Source organism: Rhinolophus sinicus, linkage group LG09, assembly GCF_036562045.2.
Source record: "Rhinolophus sinicus isolate RSC01 linkage group LG09, ASM3656204v1, whole genome shotgun sequence".
Lineage (NCBI taxonomy): Eukaryota > Metazoa > Chordata > Mammalia > Chiroptera > Rhinolophidae > Rhinolophus > Rhinolophus sinicus.
The window spans coordinates 16,237,384-16,265,159 of NC_133758.1; the positions used below are offsets into that span (position 1 = coordinate 16,237,384).

The window sequence follows — 27,776 nt, forward strand, 5'->3', positions numbered from 1 at the left end:
ATCTACATAGAAGTCACAGGGTTTTCTGAAATTTATAATTTACATTGGTTTGGATACAACACAGGAGTTGGCAAATTTTTTCTATAAGGATACAATAATAAATATCTAGGCTCCTTAGACGTAAGTTCTCTTGATGTCTCACGATTTAACTCTGCCCTTGTAAGTGAAAGCAGCCATACACAAAACATAAACAAATAGCCATGGCTGTGTTCCAATCAAACTTTATTTACAGACACTGAAATTTAAATTTCATATAATCTTTATGAGTCAAAAATATTCTTTTATTTTTCCAACCATTTAAAAACGTAAAAACCATTTTTTAGCTCGTGGGTGCTAAAAAAAAATATATATGTAGGTTGGATTTGGCCCATAGGCCCTGCTTTGCCTACCTCTTAAATAACAGTTTACCCCGCAAATAATTGAAGCCCATGAATTCATAATTGAGATCACTCTTAAAAGTCACCTAGTTTGGTGGCTTTGGGGGAAAAAATTGTTTTGAAGCAGTGGAAACTTTTCTTCAAATACAACTACACAGTACATCCAAAAAAAGGGAAGCTGCTCTGGTTGAACGGGTAGAGATGCAAGGCAGGCCGAGAGTACCAACTGCTTTGCTCTTTTGGGCCTGCACTACTTTTCTAGACTCCACACAACAGGCTTAAAATCACTGATTTATTCCAAAACTACAATTTTCCAAAGAGTCGTCCAAGATGGCTTAGCTACTTAGAGGACAAATGTAGACTATACTTCAGATCCATTGATCTGTTTATGAAATATAATGTGAAGTCTGATTCGGCCCTATTAAGAGTCCTACTACATTGTATGATTCCTAAGTGACTGTGTTTCTATTACCCCGTTTTAATTAATTTTTAATTTTCAAATAATTTTAGGTATACAGAAAAGTTGTAAAAATAGTAGATGGTACTTTCATATATATATATATATATATATATATATAGTAGAAGGAACTATCCTTTATCCAGATTCATAAATTTTTAACATTTTGCCACACACATACATACATACATACATACACATTTTTTTTCTGAACTATTTGGGAATGGGTTCCATACATCGTGCCTTTTACCCTTTAATATTTCAGTGCATATTTGCTAAATCCTATCACTCCTTTTGGTGTGTAATTTTGCAGTCAGAAACACTTTTTTATTGAAATCTAATCATCTAGTTTATATCCTTTCCCACTCCTAATTCTTTCCAACATGGTACATATTTATGCTTTTTGTATGCTATTCCTTTTCAAATATTTTTAGTCTATGGATTTCTCATTTCACCTAAGTAGTGAAAGTTTCCCAATTCTTTGTCTTTCCTCATGGCTTTGTTCCCCTACTCTCCCCTGTAACTTTTACCTACATTTCTGGTAAGGAGTGGCCATAACTGAATCATAACTTGGCTCTACATTTTGGCCTCAAATTTACCTTCCCAGAGCTCGGTTGTTATCTTTCAATCTCTCATGATTATCCTTCTATTCATATCACAACAAGAGCACTGGTCATTTTGTTACTTTCATTTGTTATTTACTTTTAGTTTGAGTTTAATGTGGATTGAGTAATGAAAGGAAATATCACCAGTAGAAGTAACGCATGCATAATTAGTGATTCCAAACAGTTTTGCTTTCTCTTGTGTCTTTTTGTGGTTTACACAGGAATTTGCTGAGATCAGAAGACCTGAGTTCGTGTTCCGGTCCTGCTATTTATCAGATAGGTTATCTTTGCCAACCACATCTCTATCCTCTAAAGATCTCCCTTGTGTTCTTTAAGGATTTTTTGGAGGATAAAATGATAAAGTGTATAGGAAAGGGCTTTATAAGAAATTCCAGAGTATTTTAAAACAGTATACATTCAAGTATTCAGAGTTGGAAGGGGTTTATAGAGACTATCCAGCAACTGGGTCATTTTACAGATGAGGAAACTAAAAACCAGAAAGATAAACTAACTTGCTCACAGTTATTGAGCTGTTTGGCAGAACCAGGTTTTCTGGTTCCTAAACCAGTGCTTTTTAAATCTCAGCCAACCATCTTTCTAGACAGACTACCTCTTAGGTGGCTCACGTTCACCCTTCCCCACATCATGATTTGAGGTTGTGAAGAACACAATTTCAAGAGCCAAATATTTTTAAAGCATCAGTGGTGCAGAGTAGAAATAAATAGACAAGTTTAGAAAAAGAGAGACAATTTAAAGATGCACAAGGATTATAGGTGACTTAGAATTTTGTTTTGACATTACGTGAAATACCTGTCAGGAAATCATTCTTGTTCACCGAGGTGAAGGTTTTGTAAAAGTGTCAACAGCTAGGACCTATGTTACGCTGGAACAGGTGAGTCCTTCGTTCAAGGTCCACAAATGGCCAGTGTAAACTGTCAACAATCGTCATATTTCAATTGATTTCAGTATAAAGACACTGACACAGTATAACAGGTTAAGCGTGAAATAGTCCTGCCTAAAGCTCTATGCAATATTGATCTAATAATTTAGACTTGCAATTATTAAAGCATAATTTTTAGGTGAAATTAGCAACAAATTCATTTGCAATGTTGAGGTTTGGAAAAAATATCTTCTAGGACACTTGGGTGAATGGACTCTGTGTCCATTCAAACAGGATCTCACTAGTAGAATTTAAGAAAGTTAAGAGGGTGGCAAAGCTTGAAGCTCATAAATCTGAGATTTTTAACTGTTCTGATATGAAAGTCTACACTGTACACAGTAACTAATTCAAACTTTTTATTCAAGTGAATTATATGGGGAAGTATTACTAGGTTTCAATCAGAGAAAAGACTGCAATTACAAAGTCAAGGGCAATGTTAGAGCAGATGTTAGAGCAGAGAAGGCCTGCAAACTTTCTGTCAGGGCTAGGGCTTCTGTAATCTCATGCACCAGAATTCTTCCACTCTCCTCAGTGAAAGTTCGACTAGGCAGATTCAGGATTTTTCACATATACTTACAGGTAATAAACTTATAATAAAACTGAAAACTCCTGAGTTCTCAGAGGACCTCATCTGACTTCGTGCCTCCAGCTCACTAATCATGGAATTTTAAACATGAGAAGGATAAAGTCTCTTTTAGGTTGCTCTTGATCTGTTTTTCAATATCTGAGGCAAATTTCAAGAAATAATAGAATTTGAAAGCCCATGATTTTCAACCAGGTCATTTAATTTTTATCTTTTTAACTTAATAAAAATTTCTGACAAACATAAAGCAATGTGTTAATCCTTTATCAATTATGAAGGTTAAATTCTTAAAAAGTACTGTGGCTGGCAAAACCACTATTGGTACAATCCTGATCACGGAGAATATACAGTGTGAAGAGAAAAATGCATGCCATAAAAATATTGTGTGTTTTAACTCAATAAATACAAGCAGTAGGCATCTCCTTCTGAAACAAACCAGATTTGCTGGCATTAAGTACCGTGGCTCAGTGGGTCATCCTTTTCCTGAGTCACATTAATCCACCACTTAGGAAAAATGCTGAGATAGATTCTCACATTAGTATCATGTGATCAGACTGTAACTACTTTCAAATCAGCATTTTCTACCTTGACATTTACTGTTTCTTTTACTTATGCTTTCCTTCCTTTGCTTTCTGCAAGGCTCAGCTAATGCTTGTGTAACAATCAGCCTTTTTACAAAGTATCTCAATAGTTAAGGATTAGGGGAGAGAGGAGGGAATCTAGTCTTGAAGGCATATACAGAGAGGATGAGGCAAAAAACAGAGAACGCTGTGAACCACATCATGTATGTGTCGTCTGAACTGGGCAATGCTGCCAGGAAGGGAACAGGACGGAGCCAAACACACTTTCATAAGTCAGTCAAGCTTTTTTCCGGCTCTCAGAAATAGACCCAAGGAGACAGAAGATGGGTTGATCCTCAACTTTATGAGCGGTAAAACTAGGTTTAAAGGAAAACAGTTTTTCCTGAGGCCTCTCCCCTAGCTCTTGCTTTGCCCTACGCTCCATCAATTGAAGGTAAACAGTGATATGAACAGCCAACCTGACGTTTCCACCCAGTAGCAGGGTAAGAAGCTGGTTGTGAGAGAACTGAGGCCTGTTGGGATCTGTGGGAGGCCTAACAACACCTGCCAGTTTACTAAATTGGAACCAGGAAGCACAGTGAACCCACAATGCTCGGGCAGGGGATGGGGAGTGAGGGGGAGCCGGGAGGGTGGGTGGGGGGGTCCAGGAGGACTTTAAGTAAGGGCTCAGCCCCAGCACCATTAACCCAGTGGCCTTTCGATTGTCAGGCTTTTCTCCTCACTAACTAAATAAATATCTGTTTTTGCCTTGGGGAAGAGGAAAGAGAATGAAGAAAGAAAAAGAGAGAAAGAACATAAGTCCATTGCCTCTGGGAGAGGAGAGCCAAAGTCCTCTTCATTATTAAAATATTAAGCAAATGTCTACCACCACCACCACCCCTCAATCTGCAACAGTGGGAAAAAATAGATAACCGCTATTGTTTGGGATGTGACTCCATCTTTTTATCTGTATTTCTTTTTTCAATCAGACAGTATTGATCTCAAAAGCTCAATGATGCACACAACTCAACTTGGAGAAAGCCAGTCAAGACTTAAAGAGATATCAGTCGCTGTCTATTAGAGTCCAAAACATCTACCCTGAGGATGGTAGTGAGCAAAGAGAGCTTAATTGTTTTTCAATTAACCTTTCACTTTAAATAGATAATGCTAAATCTAAGGGTAAATCTAATGTTCCCCTTAGATTTCTACTGGCAACATCTCATTTATTGATTAATACAGTTAGAGAAAGGTTTCTGCTTAAGTTGGCATGCGCACCCTAGAAAGATAATCATAAAACAAAACACCAAAAGCCTCACTGTCATTCTACATTGATTGCAACGAGGCTTTCAAGAGCCCCTGCACCAATTCTAGTGCCCACGTCTCCAATAATAATAATATCTACCACAGGGCACGGCACGTAAAATAAAGAGGGCACCAAATTGTAGCTGCACATTTTAGCAGGCAGTGCATGACCTGGCAGGAAAGATATGAATATAGAGGTAAAGGACATCTAACATAGTAGGTGATCAGATGAGCTCAGAAGAGATTCTTCTTACACGGAGAGGAAAGTAGCAGTCCCCTCGAATGAGCTGGGGATCAAAATGGTTGCCTTATCATTTTCTTAGCCAAAACTTTCAACGTGAGCAAATGAGTTGTTTGAAATCCAAGTCTTTCCCAGACACATTCATTAAAAACACACTGGACAACCCAGGAAGAAAATGGGCAGGAATATTTGGACACTTCACATCCAGAAAAAAAGAGATGCTTCACATCATTAGTCATTGGGGAAACGTAACTTAAAACTAGTACACGCCCATTAGAAAAACTACACTTCTACAAACTGACTATACCAGGTGAAGATGAGGGTGCAGAGCAACCAGAACTCTCCTACATTGTTCACAGGAAAGCAAAATGGTGCAATGACTGTGGAAGCTGTGCGGCCGTTTCTTAAAAAATTAAACGTGATACCCATAAATCATTCCATTCCTAGCTATTTACCGTGGAGAAATGAAAATGTATGCCTGGATAAAGATTTGTATGTGAAAGCTCCTGTCAGGTTTATTTGTAATAGCTGAAAATTGGAAACAACTGACATGTTTGTTAATAATAAATGGAGAAACAAATTGTGATACAGTCATACAGTGGAATACTATTCAGCAATAAAAAGGATGGATGTTTGATGTTCTTCAGAACACGGATAAATCTCAAAATGAGTATCTGAGGGAACAAAGACAGGCAAAAAAGAGCACACACTAGAATTTTCTGGAATTTATGTAAAATTCCAGAAAGTGTTAATATACAATGACAGAAAGCAGGTCAGTGGCTCTTTGGGGAAGGGGATAAAGAGGCCATGGCAACTTCTGAGGTGGATGGAAACGTTCATTATCTTGATTGTGGTATGTGCATACGTTGAGATTGAGCAAACTGTACTCTCTCGATGTGTGTGGTTTGGTACACTTTTAATGATGCTGCAACACAATTGGGGGACAAACACCTTGAGAAACCTAACACTTTAGGACATTAGGATTTAGGTTCTTACCTGGCCTCATCCCAGGAGAGGAAATCTTTGTCAATTAGGAAGCATACATCAAGGAATCTACTGTGTTTGGAAAATTGTATCATGGACTTTATACGGCCTACAGTTAATTAAAACTATAGCTGACAGTTGAAAGAACTGACCTTGTCTGGTAAAACGAATACAGTCACATCTGGGTAATAGGAGATTTATTTATTCAGGTGTAAGGCTTACTCAGTGACACAAGATGGACTATTGTGTATACCTGAAGGAGAGAATGAATGCGGGGTCTTCATCCAGTGCAAGAAACCCTCAGCTGGAGGAGGCGATGTCAGTAGTCCCGTTATCAGACTGGGCGGATGTACAAATGGTCACATTATGTAGCAGTTCCACAAGTCCTATTAAAGAAAGAATTGAACTAAATTATTACTTGATTAGGTTCCTGAATTTTCTAGATTCATTCACTGGCTGTAGATCCAGCCTTCCCAACACTATCTTTTCAAACTCATCTGTGGCTTTCAAACCTTTTTAAAACAATAGACTCTTTAACCAAGCAAAATCTCACAATACCACCCCACTCACTGCCCCACTGCAGACAAAAGGAGGAACTAATGATCATAATTTATTTTATAAGGTTACATTTTCAATTCTTATCGATAAGTGCAATGTAACTGGAGGACAGTAAACACAGACTTGCCGTGTAGAATTTGTACATGATGGTTGCTGATATATCAATCTCAGCGTCCATTTCTGTATCTTGTTTGGTTTGCAGAGTTTCCAGAAATTCCAGATTCATACAGATTAGCCATTTCAATATTTTTTAATCAGTGTCCACTACAAACTGAGTATATTTTTTGAATTAAACTGTCCCAGATGCTTGAGAGGATGTCAATAAATATTTGCCTCTAAGTGAAATAACTAATAATATCTAACAACTGATTTCATTTCTTACCAAAAATGCAGGCAAGAAGCACCAAAATTTTACAGTTAAGTGTTAAAATGATTTAATATGAAAGTATCACAACTCAGTGTGTTTACTTGTTATTGCATGACTTCTACTCCAGAGTAAGCACACCTAAAGAATACATACCCCAGCCTCACCTGGTATTTCACAATGGTGCACACATGTCGTAACAGTGCTTTTACTTGTATAATTTTATGTGTTCAGACATGTGAAACTCTAAATTAAAAATGAAAAACAAAAAAGCTGAGTCAGAACCGAGTAACAAACTCAGCCCAGGAAGCAATACAAGAATTTCAAGTATCTAATCCAGATGGCAAAGGTGAAGGGGTTTTGCAGATGTAATTAACATCCCTGATTAGTTGACTTTGAGTTAATCAAGATGGAGATGATCCTTGGTGGGCCTGACATAACCCTTTAAAAGAGCGTCTAGAGATCAGAAGCAGAAGCCAGAGGCTCTTCCGTCGTGAAGAAATAAGCTGCCATAAATTCTACAGCTGCAAGGAATGAATACTGCTAACAACCACGTGAGTTTGGAAGAAGACCTGAGCCTCAGATTGAGACCCTGGCCCCAGGCAACACCTCCAATTTGCCCAAGAGCAGAGGACCCAGCTGAGCCATGCTCCATGGAAACTCTGTGATACTAAATGCATCTGTTTCAAAATGCTAACTTTGTGGTAATTTGTTATCCAGCACAAGAAAATGAATGCAGATGCTTTATTCCCAGCCAATAAATACTGTGAACACTTCAGGGCTATCATTCAATGTTAAAAGTTCTTTAAGCTCAGAGGTATGGCTGAACGTAATCTCAGATCAGAAAACAGATCAACAAAAGTAAAAACAATATGAAGAGTCATTCAAAATTATATAGTAAGAACCTGAGGACGATAGTAAGTAATGTCCTAAGCTCCATGTAAATATGACATAAGCTACCAACTTAAAATGGCCTCCAAGGAATTAAAATTTGATTTATAATATAGGCGACTGTGTTTTACTATCATTTAAAAATGTTTGAGCCTATATACTTAAATATGTATAAACGACGAAGGCAAAAAATATAACTTGACAGTGGAGGAGCTTGCCAGACCCCACATTACTCAAGTGACCAAGGTTAACATCACCAGTAATGGTACAAATTGAAATCTTGTGTCAGCTGATACGAGGTTATGAGAACACAGCATCACTTCTGCGATGTTCCTGCCAGAGATGCATATTACCTGAATTTAATTATGAGGACACATCAGACAAACCCAAATTGAAGGACTTCTACAAAATAACTGACTTGTAATCTCCAAAAGCTTCAAGGTCATGAAAGTCAACACAACACGAAAGAATTCTTCAACAATTGAAAGAGACTAAAAAGATATGACAGCGAAATTCACTGTGATTCTGGACTAGATCCCTTTGCTATAAATGACATAGTTGGGAGAACTGGCAGAACTTGAATGGGGTCTGAAGATTTTGGTTACATAACAATGTTAACTTCTTGATTTTGATGGTTGTATTGTGGTTGTTGTGGAGAATGTCCTTGGTTTTAAGAACTACACATGAAAGAATGTGGGGTTATAGGACATCGGGTTAGCAATGTACTTTCAAATAGTGAGGGAAAATATGGTCTTAAAATTTTTCTGGAAGTTTGAGATTGTAAATGAAAGGTACACAAAAACTACATACACGGATTTTTAAGAAATTACGCATTTGGAGAACTGCTCAAGACTTCCCATGGAGCACAGTTTTTAAGTCTATTTTGTTTTTTTCCAAAAATAACACCATGTTAAATAAAACTTTCTCTCATGTATGTGGCTACCACACAACTTTTCTATTTATTTTAAAAACTGTAAAATTTATTATTTTTCTTTTTTGTGGTTTCACTAATTGCTTTTTTCCCCTTTGTGATAGATCCTTCTTGTGTAATCAGAGACTTTGAAAAGTTGGCAAGAGATGTTTTCTATTATAGAATAGGTACAAATTTCTCTCTTCATATTTTCAAGTGTTCATTAATTCTCCATTTCTCTCTAAAATGTAATTTAGTTTGGAGCTTTTTTCCTTATGCAGCTTCAAGTGCTATTTATTTATTATTCAGGATCAGTTAATTATATATAGTGTTCTGTAAATTGTAGTGGCTAATAGCATATCCACCATAGAAGGACAAATGTTATTTAAGTGTAAGCTACAAAAAGTATACAACTGGAAAAAAGTTTCTTTCTGACCTTAGAGGCTGAAATAATAATTTATAATCCTAGCCTCTTTTTATTGTTAGATTCCAAAGAGTCTCTTCCTCATGTATAATTACTATAGACAAGTTACGTGTTTAGAAAAATTTGTAAACATTTGTGTTTCATGTCTTTTAAAGAAATATATTTCCCATTAAATTTTTGACATTACTTTAATATTTTCATACATTTCTACTGTCATGAAACCCTTCTATTGGAAGATTACTCACTAGTTAATAGAGGGAGATGAGTAAGGAAAAGAAATGAGGGCTTAACTCTCATCAAGAGCAAACTTTACTGTTTCTGTTTCCTAAGGCTGCTGCTATCATATTTGGCTCTTTGGTCAGTGAGCCTATAGAAACTCGGATTTTCTAGACACACCTTACCTGGTTCAATGAGCACATTTCTTCTTCATAGACCAAGCAATCAGACTTGCAAATGAATACTGTGAACAGTTCAGGACTATCACTCAGTGCTAACAATTCCTTAAAGTTCAGAGTTAGAGCTGAGAGCAATCTCTGAAACTCACATCAGCTAAAGAGGAAACAATATGATGAGTCATTCAAAGTTATGCACTAGAAACCCAAAGAAGATAAGTAAGCTACAGGCTGAAAATGTTAATTTAAGGAGCGACAGCATAACGGACAATACTGACCCACACATACATAAAGCCCACACAGGGAATAATTAATTAGCACGTGCAAAATTAAAATTACATATAAACAAAAGTAAAGCTGTATTTTACCACAATGTGTAGTTGAAAGAGTCCAGGTTTTAAAACCAGATGGCGACACTCCAGCTTTATTATTTACCAGTTAGGTAAACTCTGGTGGGTAACTTAACCTCTCAATGCCTTAGTTCCTCATCATTTATATAAACTGGAGATAATGATATTTACTTTGCATGGTGTTGCAATGATTAGATATAAAGCACATGAAGTATCCAGCAGGTAATAAGCACTCAGGAAAAGATGGTATTTTTTCTTAATATCATGACATGGTTAGTGAAGGTATCAAAAGGAAGTCACACTACAATTTTTAAAAATTATTATATTTTTACCAAAATCATCCTTGCACATTGTTCAAAAAGTTAAATAATACTAAGTATATATATATATATATATATATATATATATATATATATATATATAAAATGCAGTACCCAGCCCTACCGCTCTCTATTCCTCAGTCCCACTCCCCAGAAACAACAAATTTCTGCTTTATTAGCTACTTCCTTCAGTAGATTCACCTTCCCAATTTTTGGTTAAAGCACTCAAATATTAGTAGGTATTATATAATATCACAATATTATGACCATGATTCTATTTTGTTTCCTTTTTCCTGAAGTTACCTCCTTTAAAAAATTTTCTTGGTGTTCTATGTAATTATCACTGATGCCACTACCCCCCACCCCCCCGCTGCCACACGCACACAGTTTCCAAGAGCTTTCTAATATAATTTTGTGCATAAGCATCTACATGGATAACCGATCTTTCTTTTTTTTTTTCCCTAGATGTGCCTCCTATAAAGGTCCCCTTCCCCCAATGTGGGGTATTGCTCTCTGGGCCTACTGCACTGCTCTTAGGAGCTCCTTTCCCCCCATCCTGGGCATTCCTTTGTCTCTCTCCTGTGTTACTGAAAGACCCCTTTCCTGGATCCCCCATCTTCCTCAATCTTCTTTTACTCCCATGTTTTGGTAGAGCTCATCCTTCAGCAGCCTCTTGAGAAAGACTCCTTGGAAAATTCATTTTTTGAAACCCAACTTGCAGTTCTGAAAGTGATTGTTGATTGTTACATAATTCTAGTCTGAAAATAAGTTTTAAAACATTTAAGGTAATATTTTTTTGCCTTGTAGCTTTCGGTGTTGTTGAGAAGTTCAGCAGTATTCTTAAGGCCAGTCCTTCATATGTGAATTTTTTGAGTTCAATGGTGTTCTGATTGCCAATGCTTTTGCCATGTGGAATTTCTTCTCTCTGGAAGCTTTTAGGACTGCTCCTTTACCTACGATGTTCTGAAACCTCATGATGCTGTATCTAGGGATGAGTTTGCGTTTTTCTCCATTATGTAAAGGTCTCAGTGGGCCTATCAATCTGGAGACTCATGCCCTAGAAAATTTCTTAAATCATTATTATTATTATTGATAACTACTCCTCTTTGCTTCTTCTGTTCTTTATTTCTGGAACTAGATGTTGGACTTCCTAGTTTTTTGTTTTTTCCTGTCATTTTCTGGGAGATTTTCTTAATTTTCTAATACCTCTATTGATTTTTCCTAAAAAAAAAATTCTGCTATCATAGTTACATTCTAAGTGCTCTTTATCATTCTGATTGTTCCTTTTTAATATCATTTCTTCATCCTGAAACATCTTATGACTATGTTAATCTCCGAGCATATTAGATTTTGCTATTTTTCCATGTTACGGGATTTCCTCACTATCTGGAGAGCCCAGGCTGCCCATATTGAAGAGTAAAACACGAGAAAGCTGTTTTGAATCTCTGTGTACGTGGACAGGAAACATTTCAAAAATGTCTTGAAAGATTAAAAAATAGTACAATACACTGAAAACAAGGCATTTATGTCCCTAAAGACTTGAGGATAGGTGCTGAAGAGTTAAGTAAAATTCTCTGAAAAAAAATCTACTTATATAAAGAATGAAAGAAACAAGATACTGTAGGAGGAAACCAAGTAAAGGTCCTTGGCCAAGCTGGTGAAACATTTGAAATGTAATCAAAGGAATGTATCTGATTGAGATACGATGAGAAGGTACCATAAGAATCTAAGTATGGGGCTGTCTGATCAAAATGAGTGAGAAACATTTAGAAGTGAGTGAAGGGCAGGCTGTTGTGCTGAAGAACGTAGTCATGATATAATGGTAGTTCAAGGAAGAGAAGTCGGTAGTCTGGTCATCGTCCTGCTTCTAGACGGGTGAAAATGACATACGGCTTTATCTGCGTCTGGTTATGAAGGCAAGATCGACGCCAAAGTACCGATGAGAACAAGGAATGTTAAAATGTGATATTCTGATTATCTCTTTTATTCCTACAATACAATTATTTCAGCAGGGAACATACAAAAATTCCACCTGCAACAACCTCCCCCCAACCCTCACCCTGCCTTCAGATGAATCTTGAATAATTAAATAACATATACTCTAAAGTGGAATTTCTCTGGCAAAGAAAATTCACATTCTCATGATGGTTGCAAGAGGTTCCTATTTCAAAATACGTTCAGAAATCATTTCCTTATCTCATCTGTTCCATGATAAAGCAAGTTTAGGCAAAAACTAGACTGATTAAAATTCTATTTCTTTCCAATCACATTACTGACTTTGTGTTCCCTCCACCCCTACAGTATCAGTGAAATATCAAAACTTGCTTCACTTTACAGAAATTATCAGTTTGTTGTCTGTCTATCTTATTAGACCATTCAGATCCTATGATCTAGTCATTATTCTAAGTTTAGGGTTAACTCATCAGAATATTTTCCAAACTTCTCAAAAACAAAAAGTTAACATGATTTTGAAAGATAATGCTTAAAGGGACAATTTTCAACACTCATAAATGATACACTACTCTTTGAAGGGAATGTGTCTTTTCTACTCGTGTTTTGAAACAGAGAAATATTTCCGTTTTGTTTTTCTTCTGGAACCCTCCTGTTCTCTTGTCCCAACTCCCCAGAGATAGAGTGAGTGGTGAATTGGGGCAAGAACAGGATCTTTGTAGCTCAGTTCCTTCCTCGCTTCTCTTCCTCTTTGGCATTTTGCTGCTCGCCCAGCCCATTTGTTGATTATTCTTAGCAATGTTATAAAGACTAAGAGTAAAAACCAGGTCTCTAGGGGGGTTGGGGGAGAGACCCTACATGACTATATAGTCCTAACCAGGCAGGTTAGTCTATTAACTTTTGGGGTTCAGTGACAAGCCCATTCAGCTCTCACACTAGGTATGTCCTCTGGCCCAGACTTTCTCATTGACGAAGGAGTTATTTCTTAATTAGACTCACTACTCAAGAGTGATAGAGAGGGGGCAGGCTTTGGGCTGCTCAAGACCTCAAAACTTGGAGATGTGCTATAGGATTATTTATCACAGGATGGTCGTGCCAATGCTGCCTAAGCCATGCTGGCATCGGAGGGCAAGGAGGGGTTAGCTCCTGTGGCTAAATCTGACGAGTAGATGACATTGCCAAGGAGAACATATAGAGAAGACAAGCCACCTAAAGATAGAACCTCAAAAAACACCATCCTTTAGGAACCATCCAAGAACGAATATACCCGAAGGCTACTGGAAAATGATAGACAGAAGGAGAATCAGAAGAGTATGGTATCTCATAAGCCAAGAAAGGAAAGAAATTTCGAGAAGTAGGGGGTCACCAAAGATGAATATTAATATCTCAGAAATCTCACCACATAGGAAGAAAGGATATGATCATAAGAGTGCAAATTAGAGCACTTTTTCTCCAACTTGAGAAAATACATACTCCTTTTACAGAGGAAAAAATCATCGAGGGCCCCCACCAGCCCAGTTTTGAGTTAAATTATTGTTCTGATGTTACTTTAATGTGTAAAAACATTTAACTTGTTTTAACTTCACCACTATGCTTATGGTTCTTGTATAATCTCAAAAGTTAAATTGACTTATAAGGTAAAAACAAATAAAATTATCAAATAGTCATTAAATTAAATCAATTTACTATTTGGATGCTTTTCTCCCCCACGGAAGCCAAATCACTGATCTCAAAATGAATATGGTACAAATTGCCAGTCGTCAGATACTGTAACTCTTCAAAAATTTTGTTCCTCAAAAATTTTGTGCAATATATGTCATCAAAGATCTAATCACAAAACGAGGCTCTGCTTCTAAATAACCATTCCTGAATCTGTATATTTATCTACTTTATGTTTATGCTCTTCGACTTCAAATAACTTGACTCTTCCTAATATTCTTTGATATTATATACACCCACATATAATTCAATGTCTTTTTATTTTGGAAACTGTTACAGTTTTTTTCAGATTGTTTTCTTTTCAGCTTGGCTAATTTCTAATTTACCCCCAACCTGCAATACTTGTTAGCATCAAGTTACTTTCAATTTATGTAGAAGAGACTACTCTAAAAAAAACGTTATAACTATCTTATAATCAAGCATGCTTTTAAAAAAAAGAATTTAAGCCTCATTTTTAATTAAGTCAAATATCTCTTGGGACATGAAAACCGGTCTACTTTTTCTAAGACTGTAACAGCTGTTAATATTATGATTTTAGATAATCCATGTTATTATACGCTTTCAATGAGAAAAAAATACATTGCTCGTTATTTTGAGAGTACACAATTTCTACAAATTGAATTAATTTGTTAATTAGTACCTAATAAATCCCTCCCATGTTCCAGGTAAGCCCAGCAGTAGGCACTAGGGATGCAATGGTGAACGCGAAGAAGAGCCTTCTAGGCTGGTACAGGAAGACAATGAAATAACTAATTACGATAAAGTACAGTAAATGGTTGGGGAAAATACCTAATGGTAGTGTGGTGCAGAGCACACAATCCAGGGGGTGCAGGAGTGGAGGGGTTGGAAAAGGTCAGGTAAGACTCCTTGGAAAAAGTGATATCTAAGGTGAGACCTAAGGGATAAGTAGGAATTAGCCAAAGAAAGGTGCTGGGGTGTGGATGGAAGTGGAAACAGGAGCTTTTCCCAGTTCAAGGTAGCAGCCAAGTTCAAGGGTGAAGAAACCAGAAACAATAGGGCAGGATGAAAGCAGCAAAGCAGACAAAGCTGTAAACTGAGACTTTGGGAAAGCTACCACAGCACAAGGTCTCCCGGGAAGATGTACTTTTCCGATTCACTAAGTTAGTGTTCACCCCCTTTTTGTGAAGAGCAGCCACAGTCAGCCCTTATTTTTCACGGACTGGATCGTGTCCTAGGATTCTGGTGTTTTGTAGACACAATTACGGTTAAAAACTACTGTTTAGCCTGTTAAATGGTATCTTAGAACTTTGAAACCTAAAGGTCATTTTCTTTCCACTGGTAGTATTGTTTCTACTGGTAGTATTTTAGGAACTTAAATTGAATAAGCAAGTCCCCATTCCTTAATCCTAAACACTTAACAGTACTAGCTACTTACCTATGGCTAATGTAACAACTAGCAGAAAAATTTTAAAATATTAGGTACTATCTTCTGAAATAATTTCCCTTGGTTCAAATTTACCTTTCCTTGTTTTCTCGTCTTTCAAGTAATTAACTCTTCTTTTAGTTTGAACTATGCAGTATAAGATTCTCTGTAGTCATTCCAAGTGGAAGGTAATAATAATAAAAAAATCTTTATTTATACAATATGTACTTGAAAGTGTCATTCAGCCTCCTGACATGCCACACGCTCAGCAGCATTTTGTTTTAGTTGGGAATTAGGTGAACAGTAGTTGGGCCAACTCAGTGACTCATAAAACCTGTTAATCAGAGCTGGAAAATGTCTTTTGGCTATGCCCTCACTCTTATTTAATGTCTTGGTATACTCTGACCACACTGTTTGGAAAAAAGTAAGGTTTTCCAGTATTTAAATCCTTCTTTTATTATCTTATCACACTCAAAAATTCAAATGCAGGTTACATATTTGTCAATAAAATATACAGATCTCAAGACCAGCCATTACCTCTCAACAGTTCCTGAATTTGTTCTATTTTTCTTAATAAGAATCCAAACTAACACCAATTTTTCTTGAAAAGGACTTTTTTTAATGGCTTACCCTCAGCTTTACTTGGTCAACAATAAAAAGAAAAATATTTTTTAAAATTGATAGTTTTCCACAGGTGACACTTGGTGTTTCAGCACCTGCTTTTACACCTGGGAGGCAGAGATCAGAGGTGGTTAAATTTCCATTGTTTGTTTAGTGGACCAGATTTCATACGTAATTCTCTCTTGTTGTCTCACTTTTTCCATAAGGTGAGGCCAGCAAAACGTTTTCTATTGTAAGAGAGATGACATTGAAAAATTTGGTCACAACTTTACTGCTTGAGAAAAAGTGTTCCTATTCTTCTTCTTCGAGGAGTGATATAAAATGCATTTCCCAGAATTATAAAAGGTGTATTATTGGTCCAGCATTTTTCAGGAAACAATGGGATCTATCTCTTAGGTATTAAGCATCTATTCTCAATGCGTGTAGGGTCTCAATCTAGTCCCTGTGAGAATTTAATGTTTCCTTAATTAGATAGTTTTCTTTTAGTGGGAGAGTAAGTAAGTGGGGGGTTTTTTGTTTGTTTTGTTTTGGTAATTTGCTTTACGGTATCACAACAGAAAAATGCAAGTGTGACCAAAAAAACCTTTTGAAATAGCTAAATAAGATTTTTGTTAACAGAGGGAACACTGAACTATATAATATCTACTGGGATTTAGCAAATGATATGTAGTAGAGGCCAAAGTAATTACCTTAAGTTCATAGTGATTTACTCCTTGAAACACACTTTTCTATCCACAATATCATTTGACCTATAGCATTGTTAGACATAGTATGGAAGGGCAAAAATTTCCAAAAGTATATCTTTTCCCATCTATTGTCTCAACGACCATTTCTACTGAGAATTTTGCTCTTTTGCCCTTTAATTTAAATCAGGTGTGAAAATCAAAGCCCTTACTCAAAGCCCTTACCCAGATTTTGAGCTCATTATTTCTGACTTTTATTCCTTCACCTGAGACTTAAAAGTAGATGCTCCTTAAGATTCAGTTATCAGTTCCTTCCTTTTCTCTTCTTCTGTTTCTTCCCCCATCAATTGTCACTTTCATAAGCTGACTTCTAAATGCATGTTTCCACAATTGACCACTCTCTGGAGAACGTGATTTTCCAACTCTTTGCTGGACACATTTCTAGATCGATTTCTTGAAGGAAGCTATTCTGTAATTCAGTGTATCTCAAATTAAGGACATTAAAAAGAAGTCTAAGGCCAGGCTCAGAGACAGACAAGTTTTTGTGTATGAGTTGGTGTTTGCATATATTGCAAAGGCAAATCAAATAAATTTGCAGTTTTTAATTTTTGGTTACTATAAATCAACTTTTTCTATACATTAAACTTGGCCCTCAACTTTTAGGTCCTATGTGTACAAAAAGTGGAGATAGTTTATCACCAACCTGATAAAATGTACATTTTCAGTCTTCCAAACATTTCATAATATTTCACCTTGGATTTCGATAGCACGTTTCTCTAAGTGCTAAACAACAGACAGAAAATGTGCCCTAAAATTTAAATCAGTTTTTAAATCAATTTGGCATTGTTCTTTAAAATCACTCCTGAATGAAGGGCGGGCAGATCCAAATGAATTCCAGATTCCTAAACGCGTGACAGTGGGTGAAGTTGGTCTTTCAACATAAGGGAGTATTTACCAAGCCAAAGGCCATTGATACCTGTCAAAGGCCATTGGTGAAGGAAGTCCAAATTAAAAAAAAGATCCTAACAAATTTGGTAAATTCTAGATGGATTCAGGGATTCTGGTCATTTTAAGGAGACTTCAGAGGTGAACTCCACAGAACTGGAGGGAGCGTTCTAAGCTGTCATTTCCCTGCCTACAACCTTACAAAGCTCTGGGAGGACGATCAGTCCAGCGTCCTAAGGTCCAGAAGCCGGACTCTGGAGGACAGTGATACTAACCTAATGGGACGCTTTGACTCACTCTTTCAGTCAGCGCCCTGGTCAGTTTTGGTGCAGAGAGGCAGGAAAGGGGGTATCTGTTATCAAGTTAAATGAATAGTCGAGTTAGTATAAAATATGATATATATTTTGTTTGTTGTTCACTAATGGGAAGCAAACGAGGGTCAAAATTACATAGTGGGAGGTTAGCACTACTCGAAGCACAGTAACTGCAGTACCTCTGACAACCGTGCACAAGCCACTCCACATCCGACCCGCCTTCCGGGCTCCGCGCGCCGCGTGGGGACCGGGGCCGGAAGGGCGCGGCCCGGGGAGGAGCGGGTGGGGCCGGGGGCGTGTCCTCGAGGAGGCGGAGACAAGATGGCCGCCCAGAGCGCTTGGAGGACCTAAGAGGCGGTGGCCGGGGCCACGCCCCGAGCGGGAGGGCCGCTCTGTGCGCGTCCGCTCTATGATGCTTGCGCGCGTCCCCCGCGCGCCGCGCTGCGGGCGGGGCGGGTCTCCGGGATTCCAAGGGCTCGGTTACGGAAGAAGCGCAGAGCCGGCTGGGGAGGGGGCTGGATGCGCGCGCACCCGGGGGGAGGCCGCTGCTGCCCGGAGCAGGAGGAGGGGGAGAGCGCGGCGGGCGGCAGCGGCGCTGGCGGCGACTCCGCCATAGAGCAGGGGGGCCAGGGCAGCGCGCTCGCCCCGTCCCCGGTGAGCGGCGTGCGCAGGGAAGGCGCTCGGGGCGGCGGCCGTGGCCGGGGGCGGTGGAAGCAGGCGGGCCGGGGCGGCGGCGTCTGTGGCCGTGGCCGGGGCCGTGGCCGTGGCCGGGGACGGGGCCGGGGCCGGGGGCGGGGCCGCGGCCGTCCCCGAGTGGCGGCAGCGGCCTTGGCGGCGACGGCGGCGGCGGCGGCTGCGGCGGCGGCAGCGGTGGCGGCGGCGCCCCCCGGCGGGAGCCGGTCCCTTTCCCGTCGGGGAGCGCGGGGCCGGGGCCCAGGGGACCCCGGGCCACGGAGAGCGGGAAGAGGATGGACTGCCCGGCCCTCCCCCCCGGATGGAAGAAGGAGGAAGTGATCCGAAAATCTGGGCTCAGTGCCGGCAAGAGCGATGTCTACTACTTCAGGTACCGCCCTGGGGGCGGGGAGGGGACGTTGGGGTCAGACCGGGGTCAAGGGTCAAGTGCTGACCTGGGCTGAGGACGTCTGAATGAGAGCAGGGACCCGAGGGAAGTGTCAAAGACTGACTGGCCTGGTAGTAGAAGATGCCTGAGCCCTTGGGTGAGAATTGAGCCCAGTTTAGTGACAGGCACAGTGGCTGAATGGTGAGAGCCCAGAGGCGGGCGTCTCGTGTTGAAAGTATTGAGGACAGTAGTTTGTAAAGCCAGGGTTACTCTGGCAGCGATGAGTAGTCCCACTGAAGGGTTAAAAGAAGGTGTAATTCATCGAAACTGTAAAACCCAGTCACCGTTGGCTCCTTTCCCAGTCTGTCCCAGACTCATCATCACAAGAGTGTTTAATCATGCACATGTGGAAGAATTAGCTATCTGTGGTAGCAAGGTTTCAGTTACTTTGTGGGATCCAGGAAAGTTTCATATGAAGTAGCCATTTGGAATGCCTGAAGTTTCTAAGAACTCTCTTGGTGTTACAGAACTTACTGTCTTTTGGAAACTAAGACACTGTAACAAGTTGTTAGACTCCTAGACCAAAATTTGTCCCCCAGGGGACATTTGGCAACGTCTGTGGACATTTCTGGTTGTCACACCTTGGAAGGGGCTGCTATAGGCGTCTAGTGGGTAGAGGCCAGGGACATTGCTAAATATTCTATAACACACAGGACAGCCCCCACACCAAAAAATTATCTGCCCCATATGTCATCAGTGCCTTGCATCTAAGTGATCCAAGGTTTTCAGCTTGACGTGATCTTGCGATCCTGTGGACATACTGTCCATGTCATTAGCTGGGATGACCCAGTAAGCTCAGGAAAGTGCCTGTGGCTATTGATATCAGTGGAATTTTCTTACCAACAAATTTACTGACTTTTTTTTTTTTTTTTTTAATAAATCATCCCATTTATAGAAGAAAACAAACGTTATATTCTAGTCCTTGGAGGCCATGTTTGTGGGCTGATTGAATCATTTTACAGGGAGTGTATTTAGGTTTTGCAGCCATTTGTTGTCAGCTATTTAGTCTTTGGAATAATACTATGAAGGATTTCCATTCTTTCAACTTCCAGTAGGTTCACACATTAACCCCTGGGAAAATATATTTTTGTGTGTGTACTTGTGTGTCTCCACACAATACAGTATTTGTGAATTGCAAATACTCTTACATAGATGTAAAAGGTTAAAAAAAAATAGCTATGTGCATGTGTATATACATACATGCACAAAAGAATGTGATCACTGCTTGTATATGACATGTAAACATGAACGTATTCATGATGGTTGCTCAAAATATATGGAGGAGTAGCTTCAGTAAATGTATTTCACCTCTTCAAGTAAAAAGAATTAAATGAAGTGGTGTTTCATTAGAACTATTTTGTCACTTGATCTGAGACAATTATCTTGAAATCTTAAATGATAAAAATGGAAAACTTACTGTAAACATACAAAGGTGATTATCTTATTATGTATTTCTCCGTCATTAAATATTAAATTTATTTGAATAATACGAAGAGAGTTATTGTAGAACAAATGGTTTACTCCTCTCACTTGTTTTATGTAGTGCTACTATTCACAATTGTTCCTTTTTGCATGCATATTCTTTTGTTAACAGCCCCTTCTGTTTTCTTTCTAAGCAGGTAGTATGCGTAATCTTTCTGTGAATTATGTTTTGATGTCTTGTAGCCAATTATATTAGACAGGAATATCCTGTATCTGGGATTGAGCTCCTTGAGGAATAGGAGACTAGACTAGTCTCAGTGGAGCATCTTAAACTTTGAATTTCACTCCCTATGGTATATTTCCGGGGATATGGTTTGTTTGGTTTTGGGATGACGCATTTGTTCAAACTAACTTTTGGTTACTGCAAAGCTTTTCTTGTTGTTTTCCTTGCAAAAGGTGGAAAAGTTATTTCAGAAAGGCAGCTTGCTGTATTCTGATTTGTGATCACTTAATATTTTTTGAATGTGTTGTAAATGTTTGATGTGCTTTTTTTAATACATTCAATAAATATTTTGTGGTAGAAAAACTGATAAAATCAATTTAAAACAAACTTTCAAACAAATTGATTTTATGACGAATTACAAACCAATATAGTGATAATTACTTTCTGAATTAAAGTCTTTTTATGAGACAATACAATGTGATTTGCTTTTTACTTGTTTATGCAAAATGAAAGGGCAGGTTGAACAGATTTGTGCCACATGCGCTTAGTTCAGGGCTGCAAGGAGTGTTGTCTGTTGTTTGTTGACTGCCTACAAATTGTTAGTTACTATGCAGGATTGTAACACTCAGTCTTAATTTCCTCTTGAGAGGTTGGTTGCATTCTGAGGCAGGAGGACACATGTAGCATGACTTCCTCTTTCAGTAATGAATGATGGAGGTTACCTACTTAGAGTAAAGGTGAACATGTTATTTTTTCAATCTGCAGTGTCACTGCTTTGCATGTTAGCATCCCCATATATATCCACCCGTTAAAAACCAGTAGCTCAAAACACCCCCTGTATCTGTTAATAGGCGGGTTAAGGGTTAACCATCCTGTTGGTCTGTGAACACCTGCACCCAATTGTTCACACGGAGCCTAACAGTGCTAACTCCTGAATTAGCCTCACCCTGGGGAGATTAATTTAAAGCAATCTGGATCTGGTAACCTGGGGTGTGTCTTACACTTGTTAATTGGACTTAAGCTCATCAAGAAAAGCTCAAATACTGGTAGAATGGTTTTTTGTTGTTTCCTGAGACTGCCCAGCTCTAACAGGAAGGTGTGCCTCTGATGGCCAGTTGAGCAGTGTAATCATGCCTCTTGTCAAGGACTGCTGATAGGCCAGTGGCAGTTCATGTATTATCACCCAAAGTTTGTTTTGTAAAAGGGTGTGGTTTGATAAAGTGTTGGATCCATTAGTATAATTTCTGAAAAAGTAACCATCATATGAAACTCATTATTTGAACAATAATTTTCTAACTGGTCTACTTGACTCCTGTCATTTCTGGTTTTGGGTTTCCTGCACTTGCAGGGAGATATTTTTGAAATACTTTGCTCTGCGTAGGAACCTTTAGTAACTATCTCATGCCCTTTTATTTTTTTTAATCTAAACTTTTAAATCTGTTGGATTCTAACTCTTTTTGTTATAATTGGGTTAAAGACCTGGGGAGTCATGGTAACCTGTTACAGCTGCTGCCATAAAATATCATCTGGTTGGATATTGGAAACATAACAGTGAACATTTTTGACTTTTATCAAAATTATGATGCATTTGCACCTGATCATTTCTCTGACGGATACGGTGGAATCAGAGAATAATTAAAATAATCATAGGGAGCCAGGTATATGAAGAGAGACTAAAAATATTTCACCTTGATCTGGAAAGAAGAGGACTCAGAGGCATTAGAATTGAAGTCTGTAAAGTTATGAGTGATATGATAAAAGTAGGAGTCTCTAGAGAAGGCAGTACAACACAGCTTCAGCTCATCAAGAAAACCTCAATGGTTTTCTTGTAGAATGTGTTTTTGGTTGTTTCCTGAGACTGGAGTTGGTATTCTAATTCCACTTCCCAGTGGTGCAGCCCTGCAGACGGCACCTAAACTTTGCAGCGCTGTGCTTTGTCTCTCCGTTTGTAAAGTGGCTATGGTGGTACCTGTACCTCGTAGTGCTATAAGGATTAGAGTCCAGAATACCAAAATCAGTACATAGATTCCTTGACGCCTTAGATATGTTTAAGGGCTAATTAAGGAAAACAGTTCATTAAGTAACTCAAGTTGTGTGGGCTGAACATACATCAATAGGTCTTTAAAAATGTATAGTAAAAAGTATTAAAAAAATTCAATTTGTTACTAAAACCGGGCATGGTGCTTTAAGGACATGAATTCTGAATCATTGAGGATGTCAAAGTTCAACCAGCCCCTCCTCCATTTGTCTTAAGAAAAAAACATCTCTCTCATGTAGTCTTTGTTGGAAAAAACTAGCTGAGTAAGTCAAGAGAGAGATCCATTGTTACAGTTCTTAAAAATTAAAACCTCTGACTTGCAGTAAACTGTCCTTCCCATAATATTTTCTTTCTAGTCATCTCTGTAGTTAAACTGAACGTCCTGTGTGTTACTCTCCTGTTCATTTCCATGGATTCTGGCTTCCCCTTAGGCACAATGCTGAACACAGATGCTCATTAAGTGTTTACCAATTGATATAACTTAAAATTTTGTAAAACAACTGTTAAATGACTTCTTAGCCATTGCATTATGTTACCTGTGTTGTGCTGGGATGGAATTGGGAGATATTTTACGAAGTCCAAACATTTTCAACTTTATAATTTTTATCATTACTGTTAAAATAGAGATAGAGAGCTTTTTTCTTTTTTAATATTGGAGATACAGTAAAATGACCAATAAGATGCTCACGGGAGATGTGAAAATGGTAAATAAGGTGCTCATTAGGGCACAGACACAGTAAGAAATCACCATCCAAGTTTCATTACTACGTACTATGGGATACAGTATAGGGCCTTAGATGCCTTGATTTTATGGGATACAGTATAGGGCCTTAGATGCCTTGATTTTATGTGTATTGTGTCATAGCTGTCATAATTTTGGCAGTGATTAGTAGTATTTTGCTAAATGCTTTATATGTATTATCTTACCAGCTCCGTATAACCCTATGAAGCATATACAGATTCTCCATTTTACAGGTGGGGAGTTAGGGCAGGAAGTTCAGTTCTGTGGACCAGGTTGTACTGCTGCAAGGGCAGAGTTAGAGCCCTGCTGTGGTGACCACCCTGCTGTGCTGCCTGTAATAGATCCCCACTTGTGTTCTCAAACATTGCACATCTCACGCCTCGTCTACCTATTGAGTTTGGTGTGCTACTACAATAATGTAATGATTCACTATTATACTTGCATCTTGAATCTGACAAAGGGTCAATTGGAATTCCAATTGGGCAGTGAAGCCATTCTACCAAAAGATGATCTTCCAGCTCTGTGTAATGTTGGAGGGCAAAAAATGGAAAAATGTGGTAAATTAACATTAATTAAAGCAGTTTTATTCTGGGTAACAGAAGTGATCATTTTGTTTAGAAATGTTTCCCTCCTCCCCCACCCCTTTCATGTATGTTTAACCTCGATTGACCCTGTTATTTCTCAGATATTCAGATGGGCAACACATTCCCTAAGAAGCAAGCTCTAGGTCTTTATTTTAAAAGCTTTCACAATTTGAAGGAATCACATTGTAACTTGCAGGCTAAATGTAACTTACTGAGATAGTTTTACATGGTTCCTGTAAAAAGTTCGTATGTTTCTTTTCAGAGTTGAGACACTATTGAAATGTACCCTACAGACTAATTTAAAAATCTCTTTAGTTGGAGAAAGGAAAGAAATGAAATATTAACTGTTGTTGCGTAATTGAAAGTTTGACTCGCTTTTAGTCTTTTTTCTTGATATTGCCTGATTGAAGCCAGGATCCACAAATAAAAGACATACGGGTGTGGTGGAAATTGTTCTCTGATAATTCTCCTTCAGCTGTACCATCACTTTTTGTGATGTGCTAGAGTAATTTTTGTGAGAGTGCAACACTGCCATCTGCCCTACATCTGATTTTTAGAATCTGACATGCAAAGTCTCACCTGCCAAAATGCCCACAATACCTGCAGTAGCGGAAATACGAGTACGTACCTCAAAAGGAAGTGATACACATAAATTCTAAAAATGATCAACAGAAATTGATAGGTGATATTTTCAGATTGCTTTAAAAATTTCATTTGTGAGACACAGTCATAAGTTGGTTTTAACAAATGGAACAGAAACAGGTGATTTGCAAAGGAGGTGATGCTTTTTTTTTTTTTTAAGATTTTGTAGTGGGACTAACAATAGAAATTCATAACCTTTTATCTCATGTTTGAGATCTTATCAGACTTGCATGATGAATTGGAAATAAATCATCAACTCTTATTTCATGGATTTGCTGTTTGGCTAGGAATAGTAATACTCTTTGCAGCTCTTGTTTATTTTTTATTGCTGTTTGCCATTTCCACTAAGAAACGACTAGGCAAGTTGTAAAATGAAGTTTTACTTAATTTCATCATAACTTTGAAAAACTAAAACTTGCCAAGATAGGAACATAAAAGTATGGAATAGAATGAAATTTGAATAGTATCTGTGGATCTTATGTGTTTGCCTTGTCTTATAAATTCAAACTCATTTGGTAACTAGATGTGAATATAAATAATAGTAAAAGTAACTTAAAATTAGATTTTAAAATTTGTTGGGAACAATTATGAGTGGTTTATAAATGTGAGGAAAAATGTCACCTTTTAAAGATTTTTGAAAAATGTGTCTTGGTATTTTTTTTTGTTGTTCTTTTATGCTGGCAGAACCCATAGATTAAAGCAAGGCTGAATGTCCTTAAAATTCTTTTTAACATGTATGCAGTGATGTACATACATCTCTTTAAAAAGGCCTCTCTTGTAGGCCCCTACCCTCTTTTGAAAAAAAATACAGCCTGTTTTGGGGTTTGTTTGTATGTTTGTTTGTTTTATCTGTCTGTCTATTTTTTATTAGGAAAAGTTCAACATATACAAAAGAAAAAGCAGGTAGAAAAGTGTAATGAGTCCCCCAGGTGCTTGTCAGCCAGGTTGAACAACAAGTCCTGGCCAATCTTTCGTCAGTATCCAGCCTCTACCCTCCTGTCCCTCCCCACTACCCCCAATTATATTTTGAAATAATCTCCAGCCATATTTAGTTGTTGACATTTCCATAGCAGTGTCCAGTTCCAAATTGAACCAAAATACCAGTGTTTTTCCTTTTTCAGAAAGAGAGTGCCTTAAGGCAGTAGGATGAGATAGGTAGAATTCTACATTCATTCATTTTTTAAAATTATTTTTTTATTTTTTAGTGGATAATCTTGGCTTTTTTTCCTTCTTTAACCGTGATATAAAGATAATAGAATTTGCTACCAGTGATATAAATGCTGGTTCATGGAATGAGAATGATTGGTACAATTTGAATTATAGTTAAGGTCTTTTATACTGTTTAAAATTGTGTGGTGTGATTCCTTAAACATTTATGTCGAGGGAAAAGGTGGAATGCTGTCACATTTTATTAGTAGCCAAATTGTAAATAATTTTTTTCCTTATCAATACTTTAAAAATAATTCTGCACTCCCCTATCCCAAATGCTAAAGAAATTCTTTAATGCTCAAATTTACTTGCCCAAACTCTTCATATATTAAAGAGAGCTTTCCAACTTTCAAGGAAAATACTCAGTTGCATACTTTAATGTTTATATTTTAAACATACATTGTAGAAAATTTCAAACATATATATAAAAAGGTAGAGGAAATAATATAAAAAACTGCCAAGTCCCCAGCCTGGCAATTGCCAATTTTATTTCATCCATACCCCAATCCACTACCCCGATGCAGTCTTTATTATTTAGAAGAAAATCTGACATTATATCATTTCATTCATAAATAACTACTTAACATTCATAAATAACTACTCAGTATGCTATTTGTGAAGATAAGATTTAAACTTGTGGAAGTTTTATAGCCATACAGAACTCAGTATTTCAAAACTAGAATATAAGAGATGCCAACAGGAAGTTCATGATTATTTGCCTGATATAGGCAGTAATTGCTATATTGTTCAGGGGAAGGAAACAGTCCTATTACTTTGTTCTGTTAAGGCTTTATGGAAGAAGTATAAGTGGATTGGTATTTTTGGTCTTTTGGGGGTTGGGGATAAAGGACATGCATAGGCCAGGGAAAAGACATGGTTTGCGAGGGCTGAGGAGGGAAAACCATTCAGCCTGTTCAAAATAGAGTGAATAAACCAACATGGCTGGAACAAAGGTCACTGGGTAAGAGGAGTGGAAAGTAAGGTTGAAGATTAAGAGGAGGCTAGATGAAAAAAGATCTCAAATGCAGGACTAAGATATTTGACTCCCTTTTGCTAATGCGTGCAAGTCCATTGAAGGCTTTTAAACCGATTACGTAGTGATGTTTTTAGAAGAGCAATCTACATAGGTTAGAATGCAAAGAGACTAGTAAACAGAAAATCTGCCTATCATGGTGACTTAGACCTGAGATGATAAATATTGATTTAGAGAGTAGGATGGAAATGGAAAGGTTTGATTAAAAGGTGATTATGAAGGAACTGGATTTAGTAACTGATTAGCGATGCGAGATAAAAGTGAGATAAGAGTAGGTAGAATGTACCAGGAACAAACTATAGAGGAGGGCTGAGGATGGTTCATTTTAGGAAAGGTCTACATTTAAAGTTTGGAAACAAAGGAGTTAAGGGGGAGTGGAGAGCTGACTTTTAGATAGATATTTCTGTGTGCGTGTCATGTAGTTTTGAAGCAGTGGTATATATTTTTTGAGTTTCGGTGTGGCAGTGTTCTGATTATATGCTTTGTATCTGAAAAGCGTTCCCAGACCTCATTCCAGTGTGTGTGTGGCAGCTGCCCCACACCAACAAGCAAATCTCAGACACCAGCCATCTGTCTGAGATTTCAGCTAAATTCTGACACCATGTACGTACCTGGAGATAGAATCAGACCCCACAGGTTAAGTGCTCAGTCCCACAAGACCTCCCACCACTTCGGATGCCAGTGAGATGCCAGCCGTAAGCCCAGGTTATTTGTGCTTCTGACCCGTTGGCTGCAGATTGGATGTTTCAGCAACCCCTGTTAGCTCAGGATGCCAGTGGCAATTCTAGGTTATCACCTGTACTTCTGACTGACTATGAATCACAGGTTCCCCACAACCCCTTCCTTGGGTTCTGTTAGTTTGCTGGAGTGGCTCATAGCACTCAGGAAA

At 38.2% G+C, this 27,776-nt stretch overlaps 1 protein-coding gene and 1 long non-coding RNA gene across 2 annotated transcripts in view; one reads left to right on the plus strand and one right to left on the minus strand.

The window, feature by feature from the left end:
- Positions 1-6,229: 6,229 nt before the first annotated feature.
- Positions 6,230-18,175, minus strand: LOC109441664 (uncharacterized). The gene is made up of 2 exons (XR_012498746.1): positions 18,054-18,175; positions 6,230-6,435 (listed from the first exon to the last, which is right to left on the minus strand). It is a non-coding gene; the product is annotated as an uncharacterized LOC109441664 (long non-coding RNA).
- A 79-nt stretch (positions 18,176-18,254) lies between these two features.
- Positions 18,255-27,776, plus strand: part of MBD2 (methyl-CpG binding domain protein 2) — a 59,147-nt gene continuing 49,625 nt past the window's right edge. Inside the window, 2 exon segments of the mRNA XM_019721880.2 lie at positions 18,255-18,679; positions 18,682-18,937. Coding sequence (XP_019577439.2) covers positions 18,394-18,679; positions 18,682-18,937 — 542 coding nt within the window. The 5' untranslated portion in view covers positions 18,255-18,393.